At 38.8% G+C, this 20,810-nt stretch overlaps 1 protein-coding gene and 1 non-coding gene across 7 annotated transcripts in view; one reads left to right on the top strand and one right to left on the bottom strand.

Annotated features, from left to right (window-relative positions):
- Window positions 1-20,810, bottom strand: part of rgmb (repulsive guidance molecule BMP co-receptor b) — a 196,118-nt gene that overhangs the window by 12,052 nt on the left and 163,256 nt on the right. For 3 of the 6 annotated variants that reach the window (XM_069892266.1, XM_069892247.1, XM_069892285.1), the window contains 3 exons: window positions 16,163-16,306; window positions 15,970-16,052; window positions 2,772-2,809 (listed from right to left, as the gene is read on the bottom strand). In XM_069892266.1, the coding sequence (XP_069748367.1) occupies window positions 2,772-2,809 (38 nt within the window). In that variant the 5' untranslated portion in view covers window positions 15,970-16,052; window positions 16,163-16,306. The remainder of the gene's footprint in view (window positions 1-2,771; window positions 2,810-15,969; window positions 16,053-16,162; window positions 16,307-20,810) is intronic. The other 3 variants (XM_069892257.1, XM_069892301.1, XM_069892275.1) reach the window with 2 other exon arrangements.
- On the top strand, window positions 16,155-16,316 carry LOC138752046 (U1 spliceosomal RNA). Its single transcript, XR_011350338.1, has one exon. It is a non-coding gene; the product is annotated as a U1 spliceosomal RNA (small nuclear RNA).

Raw genomic sequence — 20,810 nt, 5'->3', positions numbered from 1 at the left:
AACCGTGCTCCTAATCCCATATTCACTCTATCATAAACACCACCTACCTCTTCCCTATAGCATCACACATTTCCATCTCTCATCTCTTGCCATATGCAGAGGTCACTGGTCTTCTTATCTCTTTTCATCTTTCTACCTTTGCCAAAACTCTGCTCTCTATTTGTCATCTAGGGTCTACTCTAACTTGATCCTTGCTAATTTACCATGTCTATGCTGTAACGTCATCATATATATTTTTCCTCTGTTAAATGCACATTAAAATCTCTTCATCTTCAACTCAGTTCAGTTCTGATGAAAGGACATTGGCCTGAAAGGTTATCTTTTGGTTCCACTAATGCTCCTGATCTGCTATTTCAATCCTATCTCCTGAGAGAATTCTGTTCCTTTCTCTCAATTCCTACATCCCCGATGCATCTGTTCCTTGGTTGAGGCTTTCCATTCCTTGACGTCTCAGATATCCACCTTCAGAAAACATGGTTTTCCCTCTACTGCCATTAACTCAGCCCACATTCACATCTCCTCTATTTCCCCACACATTGGCCTCTTCCCTACACAGATGCAACAAATGAGAAACTTTTCAACCAACTGCTACTACACATCAGAAGTTGAGTGGCAGAATTCAAACAATGCCTGAGGATATGCACCTCCAGAGGCTGTACTCCACATCATTCACTTACTGCCCCTCCAGCCTCTACATCTCACATATCATTCACAATTTCCATGACCCACAATGTGATCCCATCACTGGACACATCTTCTCCTCCCCTCTCCATTTTCTGTAGAGATCTCTCTCTGTGACTCCCTTGTCCACTCATCATTCCCACAGAACACCCCCCTTGGTACATATCCGTGTAACTGCACTTGCACCAACACCTTCTTCATCACCACCATTCAGGGCACCAAATAGTCCTGTAGGGGTTTGTAGGGGTCATTTACTGCTTTTGGTGCTCCCGATGTGCCTTGCCTACATCAGGGAGACTAGATGCAGATTGAGGGAGAACCTTTGGTCTGTCCTCTACCATAGCAAGGCCTACCACTTCAATTCCACAACGACATGTCTATCTGTAGCCTTATGTACTACCAGGTTGAGACCATCAATAAACAGGAAGAGCACACCTTATATTCCCTCTCGGCAGTCTCCAACTAGAGAACATCAATATTGATTGCTGCCATTTCTGGTAACCACTCTTCCTGCATCTCTAGGAGTCCCGTCCTCCAGCTCCCCTCTCCTTCCCTTCTGTAATCAAAAGCATTTTTCTCAGCCCTCTGCTCCCTCTCCCCTCCCCCTATCACCTTTCTCTTCTTCCCACCTCCATCCATCTAACACTTGACAGCCTGTAGTACTCCCCCCGCACCCCCCCCAACCTTCACTTCCCCGCCTGCTTGTTCAGGTGGCTGCCTGATGAAGGGCTCAGGCCTGAAACAGCATCTGCCTGTTGCTTTCCATAGATGCTGTGTGACCTGTAGATTTTCTTCAGCACTTTTATGTACTGCCGAGTACTTCCAGCAATTTATGTTTTTATTTGAATTTAAATTTGTGCTTGTTAAATTTATATTATTGGCTTAGTATTCTGTCCCCTCCATCTTGATAATTCCTCCAGTCTGCCACATCAACTTGTTTTCTCCTAAAAATTCAACACTTTTCTCTATCAATGACATACATGCTTTCTTTCAGTCACTAAGTCCCATGCTCTGTTCACTTTCTAAACCCCTCAGGCTTAGTATCTATCTTTGTCTGAATAGGTCTCTGTGCAAAGTCTTGATGTTTTCCCATGTTAAAGGCTCTAGATTAAAGTAAGATGTTGTAGCAAGTAATTATGACCCCCCCCAGTTATTTTCTCCCCTTTTCTGCTATCCTCCCATTTCACCTTAAGACCTACCCTCAATACACAACTCTATGTGAATTATACAAACTTTAAATTAATGGCAAGATTTGTGCAACAACCCTAGGCCCCAAGACCAATGATACAACCAGAATTTTGTTCCAAGCTTCCCTGTTTTTAAGGGGACTGAAAGGAATTGGCTTGTTGATCCTGGTAGATAACTTACCAATGTCTGTTCAATTTGAGATGTAAAGCAGTTCCTTACAATAGAGTGGAATGTTTCCAGTTCACTGATATTAGTGAAAATTAACAATAGGTTTAAGATTGAATGATCTCATAAATAGTTAATAATGTTCAAATCTTCACAGTCACAATTTATTTTTGGAGATAAACATGGATAAATTCTAATTAAATAAAGTTACGAATATGCACAAAATATTCTCGGACTATGACTGCAAAATAAGGTGTAAGACAAATTAATTGTATCATTCAAAGAATAATGTTTTAATGTTCTTTAGCTTTGGTAAGAAAAGTGGATCTGCATGACTGACTATCCCTTGACCTAAACTGTTTAAAAAAGACTAATGCTTAGAAAGAATAAAGTCAAACAAAATGGTGACTAATTGGGTGGCACAGTTGGCGTAGCGGTTAGTGCAACGCTTTTACAGCGCCAGAGATTGGGACTGGGGTTCAAATCCCATGCTGTCTGTAAGGAGTTTGTACGTTCTCCTTATGTCTGCATGGGTTTTCCCTGGGGGGTTCCAGTTTCCTTCCACTGCTCAAAATGTACTGGGGATGTAGGTTAATGGGGTGTAAATTGGGTGGCAAGGCCTCACGGGCCGAAATGGCCTGTTACCGTGCTGTGTGTCTAAATTTAAAATTTAAAAATGTAAAATTTAAATTTTAATTGCATTAGCAGGAACAAAGAAAGGAGAAATGAAAACTCACCAGATAATTCTTCTGAGCTCCACAGTGCTTTTAATCATCTGAAATGTAACACAGAAAACACTAAGACATTCATTCCACTCACAATGCAGTTCTTATGTTTGGACAATAGTTCACACATCACTGGGCAATGAAACTCATCTGTTGTACAAATTAGCCATTTCTGATTCTAGACTACACAAAATTAAGTTTGCTCTTCCAATTTCAATACAATTTTTAATGAAGTGATTTTCTTTCACCACTCTTGCAGATGATACCAGAAACATGAGGGTATATATAGATAATATCAGACATGCAATAGTACATACCAGGAGAGAATGAACCGACTAGCTCTTTTTATCCTAAAAACACACCAAAATGCTGGAGGAACTCAGGCAGTCTTTTCAGCGTCTATGGGAGACAAAGATATATTGCCTACGTTTCGGGCCTGAACCATTCTTCAAGGAAAGCCTCAGACCCGAAACGTAGGCAATATATCTTTGTCTCCTATAGACGCTGTAAAGACCACCTGAGCTCCTCCAGCATTTCATGTGTTTTACTACAATCACAGCATTTGCAGATTTTCGTGTTTCATTCGCCTCTTTTCTCCTAACATGGCTGAGAGGTGACTTCAAGTATGAAGGTATTGGTAGATTTGATAGAGAAAATATTTTCACTTGCACAGATTAGGTTCATTGAAAGCCATTATTATTGTCATCAAGAAATCAAAGAAGAAATTCATAGGAAACTTCTTTAACCAATGAGTGGCAAAATTTAAACCTAAATATCACAGAACAGACCTTTTTATCCTTATGTACAAGGACTGCCTAAAGAAATCTCTTGGTGCCTGCCACATTGACCACCGCCAGTGGGCTGATCTCGCCTCAAACCGTGCATCTTGGCGCCTCACAGTTTGGCGGGCAGCAACCTCCTTTGAAGAAGACCGCAGAGCCCACCTCACTGACAAAAGGCAAAGGAGGAAAAATCCCAACCAACCAATTTTCCCCTGCAGCCGCTGCAACCGTGTCTGCCTGTCCCGCATCGGACTTGTCAGCCACAAACGAGCCTGCAGCTGACGTGGACTTTTTACCCCCTCCATAAATCTTCGTCCGCGAAGCCAAGCCAAAGAAATCTTTTTATCTCAATTAATTTACATTACTAAATTGTCTCACTGTTGAGGATGGCTAGATGAATTAAACTAATAAATCTGCTAAGGGCAGATGATGGGAATACTTCACTTTTTGTGAGGTGCAAGACATAAGTTGTGTTAACTTGCAGTCAAGGTAAAGGTCTTGGTTCTTGCTTATCATCCGCCTTTCCTTTCAACCCAACTCATCAAGGGAGTTTTCTTTTGCCCAACAAGTCCCATTGTCTGCCTTTATTTATGTCCAGCTATTGATCCTTCTGTTATCCTCCAAAAGACTAAAGTTCAGCCAGCATGAACAGTCTATAATGATATGAAAGCAGTCATCACACTCACTACAAATAATAAAAACTTGTACCTCAATTGACTAAACAATGCAATAGAGCACTTGAAAAGGATCTAGCATGCCCCTTTGTATTTTCTAAAATTACTTCCTCCTGGGGGCATTCGTTCACGCTGAGATAAATTTCCACATCATTAGTCCTTGTCTGGTATCTTTCCCAATGGTAAATTTTCACACGGTCCAACAGATGATTCAGCTGCAACCAAGCCTCATCCCATCTTACCTAAAAATATATCCTCTCAGAAATTTTATGTGGATCCAGAACCCACCTGCAAGCATGATCCTAGCGCCCTTAGTTTCACCCCAAATGTATTACTCAGTAATATCTCTACCAAAGGATGTCTGCTCTGGCTAATCACCATTGGATTCTGGATTGTACTGTTGCTTCAGGTTCCCAGATGACCAGCATCATTCTTTATCTGTAAAGTCACTACCAACATCCTTCTCAATTGCCTCTTCCCAGAGGCCATACAGCTTGACCCAGTGTGGACTCCATCCATCTATTGGAGCAGCAGAAGAGACTTTCAGAGTATGACACAAAAAATGCAGAGAGCAACACCAATCAAGATAGACGGCCTTTTTTTTATGTAATTGAAAACTTCAACACCAGCAGTGGGAGAGACTGGAACATCTTCCTTAATTTCAGTGGTATATAGAAATTAATCAGCAATTTGATTAATGACGGCATTCATACTAATGCAAGGATCTACAACAGAGATAAACTCAATGGACTCAAACAGAGTGCCTTAATTGTCTCGATGCTGTTTACAATCTTTCCTGCCTTAATTCTGAATCTCACTTTTAGCAAGCTTTGCATGGGAGTGGAATAATCTTGAGAACAAATGAGAAACTTTTCAACCTACTGCGACTCCAACCAGAACCAAGATCACTCAATAGTTGAGTGACTGAATTCCAACAATGCTTGAGTGAAGGCTGTACTCCACGTCATTCACTGAAGCATTTGAGGGGAAGGGTCTTACACACATTACAATGCAAAAAGCCTCACAAACTTTCCCCTCACTACCATGCCTTCCTAAAACAAAGACCCTGGGAAATGTGGATCAGTTCTCATATCTTGGGAGCCACCTCTCAGAAAAGGCAGAAATGAAGAGTTAAACTCACCAATGCCTTCAATGCCATTGCACAGCTTTTGTTCAAATGAAGAAAAGATTAAAGATTAAGACCTCAGACTGGGCACAAAACTCATAATCTCCTGGACAGCAATGATCCTTTTCTTCCCTTCTGCATCTGAGATCTAGTCTATCTACAGCAAGTAGCTGAAGGTAATGAAAAAATATCATTGGTGTTGTCTCCACAAAATCCCCCAACTTCACTGGATCTATAAATGAACCAATACCAGTGCTGGCATGCCTGGAAGTGAGGCCCGATTTAGACTCTGTTGGCTCTATTGACGAGCCATATAGGTTGCATACCTGACTCCAGATTTCAAAAACTGGCACTCTGGACTCTGCCATGATAACGCATTACCAGTGGACAAAGCAAAAGACAGAAGGATGTGCTTAAAACCTCCTTGAAAACTGCCACAGCCTCACTGACTCCTGGCAATCCTTGACCCATGACCACTTGAAGCGAAGAAGGAACATTTGGGATAGTATTGAGAATCTTGAAGTCAGTTCAAGGAGGGACTTTGAACTCATTGAAAGTTCTTACTTTGAACTCATCAAAACTCACAGAAAACAGGTTAAGTTCGATCTTGACCTATTTTTATGATCTGACAATTAAATCTCCAGCAAAGGATGTATATTTTCGAGGGGCAGCTGATTAATCACATGTTCTCTTCCTTTCTGCTGCACTGAGTTCCTTAACTGATGACTACTGTCACACCTTATCTGGAAATATTGTACCAGTCCTCCATCACTTCTGACAGGGACGAATAGAATAAGAATGGAGTTAATGATACAGACTAGTGTACACTTAAGGGAAGCCTACTGGGGGGAGAGGATTGAGGTATGCAGAAATACTGAGGTAAAGGGTGTCAAAAAGTTAGGATTCAGACCATTGCACTTTTGAACAGCAAACCTTCCAGAGGGGAAAGGAGAAAGGGAAAAAAAAGTGATGAGGTAATTAGGGAGACAGAATCCTCTGTAAGATTGATCAAAACTCCAGGATCATATGTCCTTTACATGATAAAAGAGAGAAAGAAATCTTGAGCTTCCCTGAAAGCAGATGGAAGATATGTTTCAACAAAGAATGTAGAAAAGAGAAATGAAGACATCCTATTTGGGAAGCACCAAATTAAAGAATGTCATAATGCCTGGGCTTTTACCTAAGTCATGTGCAAAAGATAAACAGAATTTGGAAGTGAATACACAGCTAAAGCAGTGGTGTAGGTAAGTTGACTTTTATTTCATGGGGCTCTGGAAATAGCTGTCATACAGGCAAGAGCTATCTCAATGCAACTGGTTCAAGCTGGGACCTGAGTCTTAGCAGAAAAGATTAACGGAGGTATCCATGTTCTGCCATTGCTTTTTTTGGTTTCCTTATCCATCATTTACATAATATGTGGATACTGACATTAAACTCCAACTTCACCACTAGATCTAAACTTAGGACCATAGCCAATCCGCTGGATTACCTGCTGACAACATTTTCCAACATTCACAGAAAAACTGAAGCCATAATTTCTACCCCATGAAAAATCCTGGCTTCCAACTCACTTATCCCTCCCTATCTGACCATTCATATTGAACCAGATCTGGCAAGAGCTTGGAGTCCTGAATTCCCCTAGCTCTACTTCCTTTTCATATCTGCCCCTAAATCAAAGCCTGGGTGGTTAAAATCATACCTGTACTTCTCTTATTTTCAGAATCTGTAAAGTTGATATGCCCAAGACTGGGGTAACTGCACAGGTGAAACCCAGTATGGCTAGAGATGTGGTTGGCAGAACTACATTTCAATTCTTGCATTTCTCATTGGCAGTCAAGCAAATTGCAAAAATAGAAGTATAAGACTTCAGCGCAGAATCCTGAGGATCATTCCCTGATAATTGGGGGGGGGGGGGGGCGAGCGACAGAGAAGAGGGAATGGCTGCTATTGGTGGGTGGAGAGAAAGACAATTGGGGGGATGTCACGTGATACCATAGGATCAGCACATAAGGTCCTGATTCCCTTGGTAAATTAGTTAAAAAGTGTTAATTAACTAATGTTTTAAATTAATCAATATCTTTAAAATACTTTTAAATACAAGTACACGATCCTTTATCCGGAACCCTTGGGGGACAGCATGTTCCAAATTTCGGATTTTTCCGGATTTCGGAACGAAAAACTGACTGTAAACTAGACATCAAAACAGACGTCCTACTACGGCAGCAAGAACATATGAATACTCACAATCAGTGGAAAAACATTATTACAATTTATTTATAGAGTAATATACTGGCAATGAATAATGAAATACCTGTAGTGGGATAATTTGAAACGAAAATACACAATCCATAAGTATAAACATTACCGCAATATTTCTGTAGAGAGACGCATGAGTATTCACACTAATTTGAATAAAAAAAGAATACAAATACCATTACAGTTTATTTATAAGCTATAGCCATACATTTGTTCAAACTAGGCTAAATATGTGGTTGCAGTTGAGCTGTGGAAGAGAGTCCGTCAGAGTCACCAATGTCGTAATCAGATTGCAGGCAAATTTCCAATGATGTGTCAGGAATGGGACTCTTAAGTGATGAAGTAGCACTATGAGAGAAGGCATTTTTACAGACTTCTTCAAGTCTCACCTGCCTCATCAGCATTGGTTTTTGTCTAAGCAATGTCTCTTTAATTGAGTAAACTCCCATAATCTGTTGCTCACTGATAAATGCACGTTGTTTAAGGCCAGCTATTAACTGATCACAAAGTTTCACCATATCATCTAGATGAATTTTTTCACCTGTGTTCACTATTCTTACCTTCATTCTTATCCATACTTAACACCATTTCAGCAATTTCCCCATCACTCAAGGAATGCACAACAGATGCATCATTGTCAATGTTTAGCATTTCTTCAATGTCCGTTTCTTCTAGCTTACTTAGACTTCCATCCAATGCACTTTTAGCATAAGTTAGAAGGTCTAATATCATCTTCTTCTCATCAGTGACACAAAATCCTTCGAACTCATCAACGATAGGATCGTTTTCATCAAACTTCATTATTGGCCAAATTCTGTGCCAAGCATTTGTTAGTGTTGATTTATCAACATCATTCCAAGCAGTACCAACTGCGTAAATGGCATCCTTAAGAGTGAACTCTTTCAGTCCATACTTAAGTCTTTGTTGACTGCTTCAAGCACACACAGTTCATAAAATGATTTTTATACTTGCTCTTCAGAGAGCGTAAAATTCCTTCGTCACAAGGCTGTAAAATAGATGTCACATTGGGAGGCAAGTAAACGCTGAAAACATTATTTTTCACAAGAAGTTCAGCAGGGGGATGTGCAGAGCAGTTGTCCAGGAACAATAGAATTTTGCTTTTCTTCCAGTCCAGCTTGTCTACAATGAGCTCGTGCCGCTGGTACGAAGTGGTTATTGAACCAGTCAGAAAATATTTCTCGGGTAACCCATGCTTTCCTGTTTGCGTAATAATGCACAGGTAAATTAAGTACGTCTTTCAAACATCTCGGACGTTGGCTTTTTCCAGTGACTGCCAACTTCACCTTGTGTGTGCCTGCTGCATTGACACATCCAAGAATAGTTAACCTTTCCTTAGCATCCTTAAAACCTGTTGGTGCTGTGTCATCTGCCGATGTTAAAGTTTTTCTTGGAACGTAGCGCCAGTACAAATCTGTTTCATCAGCATTGTAAATCTGTTCAGGAGAAAGGTTTTCATCGGATACGATCTTGGCAAATTCAACGATGTAATTTTCCGCAGCTTCATAATGATGCTTCTTAAATTTGTTCAACCAACCTTCTGAATATTGACACTCTCCTTCAATGTTCAATTCTTTATGATACATTCTAGCTTGTTCCATAACTAACAAGCAGCATATGTTCCCTTCTTCGTTGTTGAATTCATTCTTTCATCACACAGTCAATATCTTCATTTTTTGCCCTATGTTTTCCTATTTTTCATAAGTTTGTGGTCATCACGGTTACTAGTAAACTTCCGTAATTTGTCCTTCTTTTCCTTAAGTCATACACAATGCTAACTCCAATGCCATACTCTTCAGTGAGCCGGCACACAGACACACCACGATCAAGTTTCTGTAGTAACTCCACTTTCTGCGTTATTGATAATGAAAAAATGTTTCCTTTTCTTTTTCTCGCTATTATCCATTCAGGTTTCTGCAAGTCTTTTTCACATTTTTAGATACAAAGTCACAAGAAACAACATAAAGACAGTGAACAGCAAATGGACGGCTTCTCTCTACCACTGCTGAGCCACAATTGACACTTGACGGTAAGTAGCGGGCTACCATTCAAGCGTTGCCACATCATACCTGCGCGAGTCGGGTCACCAAACAAGTGCTCCACAAAAAAGTCCGGTTTTTGGAGCTTTCCGGATTTTAGATGTCCAGATAAAGGATCTACTTTAAATTAAAAATGCCTCCGGAAAAAAGATAAACTACCTTCAGCTGCGTCTGGAGCCCAATGAGAAAAAAAGAGACTGAGGCCCTTGATGTTGAAGTACGGATCTAGTCCTCGGGCTGCCCCCCAATTGAATGAACCTTTCGAAGGGCCCTCTACCGATGTCTCCCATCCGCAACAATGGAGAGATGGCGTCAGAGAGGAACCTGGAACTGAGCGCGAGAAGTCAAACATGCACGGTTTTGGAAAACACAAGGCATGACTGGGAGTAGGGCAGCAAAGTATTGAGAAGTCAGGAACCTCTACCTTGGTACCTGAAGAAGAAGAGTCGGGCTCCAGAGAGGGATCGGTGGCTGAAGATGAAGAACAACAACAGAAAGAGGAGGTAATTGAAGAAACTAAAATTATTTCACAGGCTAAAGTAGAAGAATTAGCCACATTTATAATGCATCAGTTTAAAGTAATGAAAGGGGAAGGATTGAAGGCTGAAATGAAAGAAGAAATGAAAGGGGAAACTAATAAATGTTAGATGTTGTGAATAAAATGGAGGTTGGAGAAAAAGGATGAGAAAATTGCAAGAATACAGGACGATATGCAACATGTTGAAGACATAGAATCAAATGTAGAAAATACAACTACTAGTTTAATTACAGTGAATCAAAAGCTTTTAGAAAAAGTGGATGTACTGGAGAATTTCAGCAGAAGAAATAAGATTAAAATAGTAGACCTTTCGAAAGGAAAAGAAGGTCTAGATGCAATTTGTACTTCTTTTCCAAAATTGGATTCCTGAAGTTTTGGGAGAGCAAAATTTTGAAAATTCATTTGAAATTGAAAGAGCTCATAAGGGTCTGGGACCAAGGCTTCTTCCAAATCATAGACCATGTTCTATATTAATTAAGTTCCTGCGTTATCAAGACAGAGAGAAGGTTTTAAGTCTTGCTGTGAGAGGGGCAAGGGAATGGCAAGGCCCATTACAATGGGAGGTAGGCAGAATTTTATTCTATCCCAATCTGAAGTGAAGATTTATTGAAGAGCAGGAAAGAATTCAATCCAGCAAAGAAAGTTCTTTATGAAAAAGGTTATAAATTTGTTCTTCGCTACCCCGCAACTTTGAAGATTTTCATGCCTGGAAACCAGAATAGATTCTTTTCTAACTTTGCTTAAGAGGAAGAATTTGCTTGGAGTCTCCCTAGAGCGCAGCTCCAAGAAGATACTGTATCTTTGATGGGATGAACCATTTGCTTTTTTTTCCCCCCTATTTCATTATTACTGGAAAAGGGGAAGTCTGTAAGATGGAAGAAATGTAAATTATTAATTTTTCTCTTCTCTCTTCTTTGATTTCCAGGGAACTACTTTAATTGTGGTAATTAGTTAATTAAAGTTGATGTATTTAATGTTTCAAGGGAGTTGGGAGAAGTGGGGAGTGCTGATTGCTGTGGGATTATGTGTGCTTTTGTGACTTTAGTCACAACCCATAAAGTGGTGAGAGGTAGTGTATATTTATACGGCACTTATCGGGAGGGTTTTCTTTTATATCAGTATAGTTAATAAGTATGAGAGTATATATTCTTTGTATTTTAATTTGTGCTTTTTTCTTCTATTTGAATTGCTGGAGGAGATGCATACTGGCACATGAAATATTACTTACTGGAATTAGAGGAGACTTGCTGGGGGGAGTTAATGGAGGGGGATTGGTTATTCTTAATGAGATGAGTAAGGTAATGAAGTTTGTAAATTTTAATGTTAATGAGTTCAATGGAACCATAAAAAGGAAGAAGTGTTAACATATATTAAGAAAATGGAAGTAGACGTGGCCTTTCTTCAAGAAACACATTTAACTGAGAAAGAACATTTGAAATTAAAAAGGGATTTGGGTTGGGCATATAGTGTCTTCTTCGTTTAATTCTAAGGCAAGAGGTTTGGCAATTTTGATTAAAAGAATCTACCAATTAAAAATCAAAATGTTATGATAGACCCAGCAGGGACATATGTAATGGTACACTGCCAAATATTTTGTGAATTGTGGACTTTTTAAAATTTGTGTGCTCCAAATATTGATGATGAAAATTTATTCAAGAAACATTTCTTAATCTTGCAAAGGTACATGAGAATATTTTAATAGGAGGGGATTTTAATTTCTGTTTAGATCCATTGTTAGATAGATCTAATCGAAAAGGGCCCATTAATATCATTTGAGCAATTGAGAAATAAATATGGTATAACCCATAACAAACCTTTTTGTTATTTCCAACTAAGAGCATATTTGAGGGATAAGTTAGGACCAAGCATGTTGTACTGAAGTAGAACTTCTTATTAGAAGAGGAATTGTTAAAATGTTGACTTCTATGATATACTCTTTATTTTAAGTAGGAACTTTTAAAAGAAGAGTTCATAAATCTAGGCAAAGGTGGGAAATAGATCTGAATATTGCAATTGATGAGAAAATATGGGCAGATTTGTATAGGGATTGTACGACCTCATACTTATTAATGTATGATCTAGATTAATTCAGTATAATTTTTTTTACATCAGCTCTATCTTACACCACAGAAATTGAAATAGAATAAAATCAGATTTATCTGATCAATGCTTTAGATGTGATGAAGATGTAGGAACTTCCTTGCATTCAACTTGGTCTTGTCCTTATGTAATATCTTTTTGAGTGGAGTTATGGAATTTTTTAGAACAAGTTACAGGACTTGCTTTTCTGTGAAATCTGGCCTTATTTTTATTAGGAAATATTGAAGGAACAAGGCCTAAACTAAAACTATCAATATATTAATTGGAATTTGTTAAAGTAGTGCTCGAAGTGCTAAGGAAATGTATTCCAGTTACTTGGAAATCAGATTTCTTTTTAGGTATGCCAAGATGGCATGCAGAAATTCAAAGTTTATTCCTTTAGAAAAAATTGCATATACCTTGAGAAATAAATATTCATTTTTTTCCAAATTTTGCACATACACCCAAATATTAGGCTTAAATTTGTAATAATGTCCTTATGCCTCTATTCTTCTCTGAATTGTATTGAAAAACTTTTATATACGTGTTAGATGACATCTCTCTGTGCAATTCAGAAAAAAATTCTTTCTTCTTCCTTTTCTTTCTATGTTTCTATAGCTATATTATATATTTTATATTAACTATTTTGAGGGAGGAGGGTTTGGAAGGGAGTGGTTTTGAAATGGGGATGAATACTAGCATGTATGTAACTCTTGATTTATTTCTTTTGGAACCTGTATTACTATAATAATTCTGGTTACTGCATTTATGGAGAAAATTTTAAATAAAATATTCAAAAACGAGAGGAAGACCATTATAATCAAGGAAGGAAGGAGCCATTGTTTAAGGCTTGATGGAGAGTGAGGAGGTCAACAATAGCAGAAATCAAAGCTGAGTGATTGGCAGATAAGAGGCTGAAGGCTTCTTGGAAATTTTGTAGGTGGGTGGGATTGAGACTGCTGTAAAAATGTAACTCTGACCTTCACTTCATGTCCAGTGTCCCAAGCCTTAAATGATAAATTTTAAGAGAGGTCAATTTAAAGTGACAATGAAGATTACCAAACTTTCTGGACATTTGCATGCCACCCACTGCTGGAAGTGTGCACATAGGCCCCAGGCATGGGCCCCAGGCATTCTCATGCCTGGGGCCTATGCATTACATGAGAAATGGCAGTGTTAAATATGGTTATGCTTGTCTGTATTAAAGTTTGCTTCATTCTGATCTTTAAAAGTGGAAGTGCCACAAATATGATGCCAAATGCCATGTATTTTACTAAAACCAGTGTTTTATGACATGGAACAGATGTCTGGGCCCTTCAAGTCTGCGCCAACCACAGGCAACCATTCAGAGTGATCCTAACCCCATTTTATTCTCCCCATCATTTCTTCCAGTATTCAATCGTTCACCGACACCAGTGGTTCTCAACCTTTTTCTTTCCACTCACGTATCACTTTAGGTTTTCCCTATGTCATGAGTGCTTTGTGTAAAGGATTGCTTAAGGTGGTATGTGAGTGGGAAGGGAAGGTTGAGAATCACTGCTCTAGACCCAATTGTTACTGAAATATTTTTCTTGAGAAAAATTGTCATTGGCCCCTTTCCTTTGGAGCTAACAAAACCGTACATATAGCGAGTCAATTAGGTACAATTAAAACAGTGGTTTTCAAACTTTTTCTTTCCACCCACTTACCACCTTAAGCAATCCCTCATGATGACACAGAGAATACTTAAAGTGGTATGTGAGTGGAAAAAAAAGGTTGAGAACCACTGACCTACACACTCTGAGCAATTTACAGTAGTCTATTAACAAAGCAGCCTGCATGTCTTTGGGATGTGGGAGTAAACTGGAGCAGCAGGTGGAAATCCACACAGTCACTTGGAGAACATGCAAACTCCACACATTCAGTAGTGGATGGCGTGCATTACTGTGCCACCCGGTTGTTTGCATTTCAGATGTACTGTGGAAGACATTCTGACTGGTTGCATCACTGCCTGGTATGGAAAACAATTCTTAGGACAAGAATAAGCTCCAGAGGATTGTTAACTTAGCCTGCAACATCACAGGCATCAGACTTAACTCCAATGAGGACATCTATGTGAGGCGGTGTCTTAAAAAAGCAGCTTCTATCCTCAAAGACCCTCACTACTGTAAGGTAAAACATCATGAGATGGGAATGTGTAGGGAGTTACCCTGTACAAGGCTGTAACAAGAAGGGGAGGTGTCCTTGTACTCCTGTTAGGTAAAACATCATGAGATGGGAATGTACAGGGCTGTAACAAGATGTAAATGCATCCTTGTACTTACAAGATAAGAGAGACATTGATGGATTGAGAGGCAGGAAGCTAGCAGGGAAAGGATAGCAACAGTTTTAGTCATTGGACAAGTAATGATATGATGATGTTCTAAGCACGTATCCAAGGGTATAAAAAATCACCATTTTGCTGATAACGGCAGAATGCATTCTCCGACTAACCTGGTTGGTCGCAAGTGTTACAATCCGGTAATAAAGAACAAAGAACCCTGATTTCGACTCAGCCTGGTGTTTGTCTCACTCATTCATGAACAAAGCAGACCTAACACTACCCAGGCCATGCCCTCTTCACTCTGCTACCATTGGGGAAAGGGTACAAGAGTCTAAAGACAAGCACTCAGCGGCACAAGGACAGCTTCTTCTCCACTGCCATCAGATTCCTGAATAATCAATGAACCAATGACACTGCCTTAATTTTCTTGCTCTACTGTTTTTATTTTTTTTTTATTTATACTAATGTTGTCAGATGGCTAAAATACAAATACTCATACTATGATGCTGTCGCAAAACACTGAATTTCATGACTTGTTCATGACAATAAATTCTGATGATATGGATGATGACTAGTCCATCAGAATATATTTTTTTGTGAAGTGGGGTGTTGGGAAGCCAATCGATGTAAGGGAATACAGCATGCTATGTATATGCTGAACAAAACCAAAATATGAACACGAAATAGCTTTTTATCAATTTATTCCCAAAATGAGATTTGACACACATTTCAATCTTACTCTTGCACATAGTGCACATGGACGAAGGTCATAGGAACTTAATAATTCTGAGAAAGAGAATAATTTTATGACAGACAACAACAGAAGGCAGGGTCATGTGGCATGAACTGAATTGCCAATCCACCACCCGGTTGGAGTGGCAGTGACAAGAGTTTATTGGGCTGATGGTTGCAAGGAACGACATTGTATATTACTGACTGAATATCCTGTTCAGCCACAGATCATCTTGTTTCCAGCCACTCGTTGTGACTGTGGGATACCACAGGAAAATTCTGATCTGACGCTCCACTTCACTCCACAATTGCTGCAGAACTGGTTAAATTAGAATAGTAAACAATATTGCAGATTTGAGATTAAGTATTACATAGTGTTAAATGTGTATACAGTGAATTAAACGTGATAAAGAGCCTGCCCTATGGCTGTCACATTTTTGCACTAGGATAACTATGAACTTTTATTATCTATTTTTGTATTTATTGTTGTTTATTAATTCAATTAACCTTATCATTGTTGTGTTTTTTTAAAGTTATTTTTATAGTGGTTCTATTTTACAAAGTGCTTGTCAGCTTCATCAAGTAGGACATTTGGTGTCTATGTACATTGTACAATATCTATGACAATAAATTCATCATCGTACAAAATACATAAAAGGCTCACTGTTCTATATCAAGTTGTCCAATTTTAAATACATGGCTGCAAACAACGAGAAGCCTGGAGGGACTCAGCAGGTAAGGCAGCATCTAGAGAAATGGGTAAAAGGGATCCGACTTGAAGCATTGACTTTTTTTGGTAATATTTTATTTATCATTTTAAATATATTTAACAATCAATAATCATACCAAAAAGTTACCTGGCAGGGGAGATTGTGATCAATAAGGCAGTTCTCCTAGGACGAAGCTATCCCACAGCCCTTTGGATGTGCTGACACCTGCGATGTCCCCAGATGCGGGATACTCGACTGCAAAATTTGTGGTAGTAGGGAACTGTGTTTGCACTAAAATTTATGAAAAAAAGAAAAAACAACCATTCCAAATACGAAACATCGAGAACCCCTCTCCTATTAAACAGAGAAGGAACGAAGAAAACGAAACACAAAAAAAAACTCCCATTGTTTGCGTAAAGAGTAAAACCTATGGAAACATATTAAAATCTTTACAGAGGTCGACTGGCTAGTCAGTAGTGACCGTAACCCTATAATGGTGCCAGTGAGGTAACTATATGCTCTAAATAAGGCCGCTAGATTTTTAGGAAGGAAATATCCCTTCCTGAGATTGTAAGTGACCTTTCCAAGTGGGATGCAGCTATTCATCTCCGAAGATCACCTATCCATGAGTAGATGGGAGTCAGACTTCCACGTTACTGCTATGCACTTCCTGGCCACACTTAAGGCAATTTCTGTGAATTTAATTTGAGAATTAATCAGTGATCTACTCTTGGTCTACTGGGAAGGTGACTCTATGATCATGGTTAGGGTGTCACAGAAGTCAAACCAGAAGGGCCTGAACTTTGTGAAAAGCCAAGTAGAATGTAAAAAGGAACCAACCTCTATAGCACACCTAAAACACAGAATGACCCATGGATGCTCCATGAATGGCTGAGTCCTTTCAGCTTCTCATTGTCTAGTTTCCAGCATTCAGCTGAGGCACAGCTTAATAATTCTTGCATTTCTCTATATTATGTCCTGCTACTGGCGATGGGTAAAATCATTCCTGCTCTTGATCACTAGTCTTTTTCAATATTTTTTAATTAAGTTTTTATATAACAATCCATATATACAGAAAAGAGATTGAAGCATAACACTGATTACAGTTGTAACATTATTAGTTCAAGGATATATTGAATAAAATGAAAAAAATTGAAAAATTAAAAATATGACTATATAATCCAAGCCCTAAACCATTCCAAAGTTGCACCAAAGAAGAGGTACAAGGACTGCCTAAAGAAAGCTCTTGGTGCCTGCCACATTGATCACCGCCAGTGGGCTGATATCGCCTCAAACCGTGCATCTTGGCGCCTCACAGTTCGGCGGGCAGCAACCTCCTTTGAAGAAGACCACAGAGCCCACCTCACTGTCAAAAGACAAAGGAGGAAAAACCCAACACCCAACCCCAACCAACCAATTTTCCCCTGCAACCGCTGCAACCGTGTCTGCCTGTCCCGCATCGGACTTGTCAGCCACAAACGAGCCTGCAGCTGACGTGGACTTTACCCCTCCATAAATCTTCGTCCGCGAGGCCAAGCCAAAGAAAGAAAAGTAAAAATAAGAAACGCAAATCCACGTGAATCACAAGTTACATAATTATCATTCCCATTAAAGGTTATGAAAGTAATTCAAAAAGGAGCCCCAAAGATTAGAAAAATTTAAATTTAAAACACTCGTTAAACATTTAATTTTCTCCAAAGTTTGATACGACATCATGTCATGTAACTATAGATATTTTTAAAACTGGAAAGGGTAGTTAATTGATTCTGTATTGTAAGTTTATTGACTGCTTCATCAATTGTATAAGGGAGAGAGGTAGGGAGGGAAGATGTGTGTGTGTGTGTGTGTGTGTGTGTGTGTGTGTGTGTGTGTGTGTGTGTGTGTGTGTGTGTGTGTGTGTGTGTGTGTGTGGGGGTTTATATATATATATTTTTCTATATCAAGTTGATTTGTTTATGGTTTACTGAGTCTGTATAAATCAAAAAAAATTCAAAAACCCACTGATTATAAATGGGCAGGACAGCATCTTTCCATCTGATCAAAATTATTCATCACTACTTATAGTCAAGCAAGACAATAACACAATTGTAGACAAGAAAAAGCATTATTTCATTAATGTGAATAATTCAATCTGTAATGGCCAGATGGTTAATCAGTATACATCACAAGAGTCATGGCTCTTCTCTGTTGCCTGACTGAGTGCTATAGAGTTCAAACATTTTTCCACATGTTGAACCATAATCTAGGTTAATATTACAATGCTGTGTGGAAATACTGCACCACAGTTGATGGCTCCATTTCAGCTGAGACACAGCTTAATAATTCTACTGAAGAGGAGAAGATTGGTCTATTAAGAACCAGCATGGCTGCAGTGGGCTGAATGGACATTGACAATGCTGTTAAACTATGAAAGAGTGGCTTGGACTGCCTTCTCGCAGGATGTAAAATACCCAATAATAATGTTAAGATGAAAGAGGATTCCCATTCTCCTGGTGAATATTTATTCCTCCACCAATAGTATTAAAAGATTATGTTGTTATTTATCTTGATTCCATCTGTGGGACATACTTATGTATAAATTGACTTACTTAATTTATCATACTATTATAAGATTTGCATTATTACTAGTGCACAAATTCAATTTATAGCTCTTTGGGACACATAAACGATAAAGAGCTGTACAATTTCATTCTATTTTTTTCCGGATGGACTCCCAAACATTTGTTCTCTGGCTGAAGGATATGAAAGAAAAGGTTCAGGAGAAATGTATTTTGTGAAGCTCTCATAGTTTAATGACATTGCAGCAGGTTACTGAAAATAGTGCAGCCTCAAGTCCAATATAGAACTATGGAACACTACAGCACAGAAAACAGGCCATTTGGCCCTTCTATTTTGTGCCAACCATCATTCCACTTGTCCCAATGACCTGCTCCCATTCCATAACCATCCATGTATCTATCCAATTTATTCTTAAAACTCAAGATCAAGCCCGCATTTACATCAGATAGCAGCTCATTCCACACTCCCACCACTCTGAGTGAATAACTTTCCTCTAACGTTCCCCCTAAACCTTTTCCCCTTTCATCTTAAAACTATGACTTCCCGTATTTATCTCAGCCCAATCTAAGTGGAAAAAGCCTACTCGTATCCACTCTCATAATCTTGTAAACATCTATCAAATCTCCCCTCATTCTTTTCACTCCAAGGAATAAAATCCTAACCTGTTTGATCTTTCCCGGTAACTCAACTCTTGAAGACCCAGCAGCATCCTAGTAAATCTTCTCTGCACTCTCTCAATCACTGATATCCTTCCTGTAGTTTGGCAACCAAAACTGCACACAATACTCCCAATTTGGCCTCATCGATATCTTATACAACCTCAACATAACATCCAAACTACTATTCTCAATACTTTTATTTATAAAGGCTAAAATGCCAAAAGCTTTCTTTACAACCCTGTCCACCTGCAATGCCACCTTCAGGGTACCATGATCCTGTATTCCCAATCTTTCTGTTCTTCCGCACCCCTCAGTGCCATACCATTTGGAGTGCCTTTCCAAAATGCATCACCTCACACTTGTCTGAATTAAACTCCATTTGCCACTTTCGGCCCATTCTCTTAATTGGTCCGGATCCCTCTGCAAGCTTTGAAAATCTTCCTCACTGTCCTCAATGCAAACTTGCTGATTCGATTTACCACATTATCATTCAGATCATTGATTATATAAGACAAATATTACCAACAAAAACATGGAAATCTGTCTTAAATCCTTTGAACTTTTGAGATCTACCAGGAATTGATTAAACTACAGATCTTTAATGGATTACTTACAGTTAATTTGCTAAATTGTTTTACCATGTAAATTGCCATGTAAACTGATCTATGTTGATATTTAAGAATAAGAGGGTAAGTTTATTAAAATTAACTCAAACTTCTAGAACATTAATATTTACAACAAAAGAAATACAAGACTGATTCATTTTATACCATGGATATTTTTTTTTAAATCTAGCGAGCTCGTAAATTAAATGGAGGAAGGTAATTAATTAATGCAGCAAGTAACATGATGAAATGCAGCCAGCCAATTAAATTAAATTTTGGTAATTTAGTTAATGAACAGTACTGAGTAAATGCACTTCAGATGAGTCAATAGCTGTTTCAGCCAAGTTTGACCACAAGATTATGGCTGCTGGATTTCGCCTACCAAGGTTTTCAGTGTCAGCGATTGGATCAAAGAGATGCAAGAGACTGGAGATGGTGGAATTTGGAGCAAAAAACATTCTGCTAGTGTAACTCAACTAGCCAAGCAGCATCAGAGGGAGAAAAACTGTCAACATTTTGAGTGGGGACCCTTCACCAAGTCTTGATGAAGGATTCCAAACTGAAATGTTGACAATTCTTTCTCTCTCTCTGATGCTGCTTCACCTTCTGAGTTTCTCCTGCAGACTGATTTTTGTTATTTGCTCAAATAAGGTGAATTGGTCCACATTACTGGGGAAAAGTAGTGCAATCATCTGATGATATTTTCACTTGACACTGAAAGCCTAAATTGAAGTTCAAAACTTAAGAATCTTATCAATGTTTGATAAAAATAATTTCCTGAATAAGACCCACGAGGATTTACAGAATATGTACACTAAAACTAGAAATATCTTGAATGAGGAATCAATGATTAGATTATTCAAATTGCAGGGATATATTTTAAACTTCAATGAACATTGTTACAGAGTTCTGTGTTGTGTGGTTTTATGTTAAAAAGTGACAGTTTGCCTTAGAGAGCCAAGGTGAAGGTGG

This window comes from Narcine bancroftii, chromosome 1 (genome assembly GCF_036971445.1).
Source record: "Narcine bancroftii isolate sNarBan1 chromosome 1, sNarBan1.hap1, whole genome shotgun sequence".
In the NCBI taxonomy this organism is placed as follows: Eukaryota; Metazoa; Chordata; class Chondrichthyes; order Torpediniformes; family Narcinidae; genus Narcine; species Narcine bancroftii.
The sequence above is the reverse complement of the archived record's forward strand: the minus strand, read 5'-3'. Positions and strand labels throughout refer to the sequence as shown.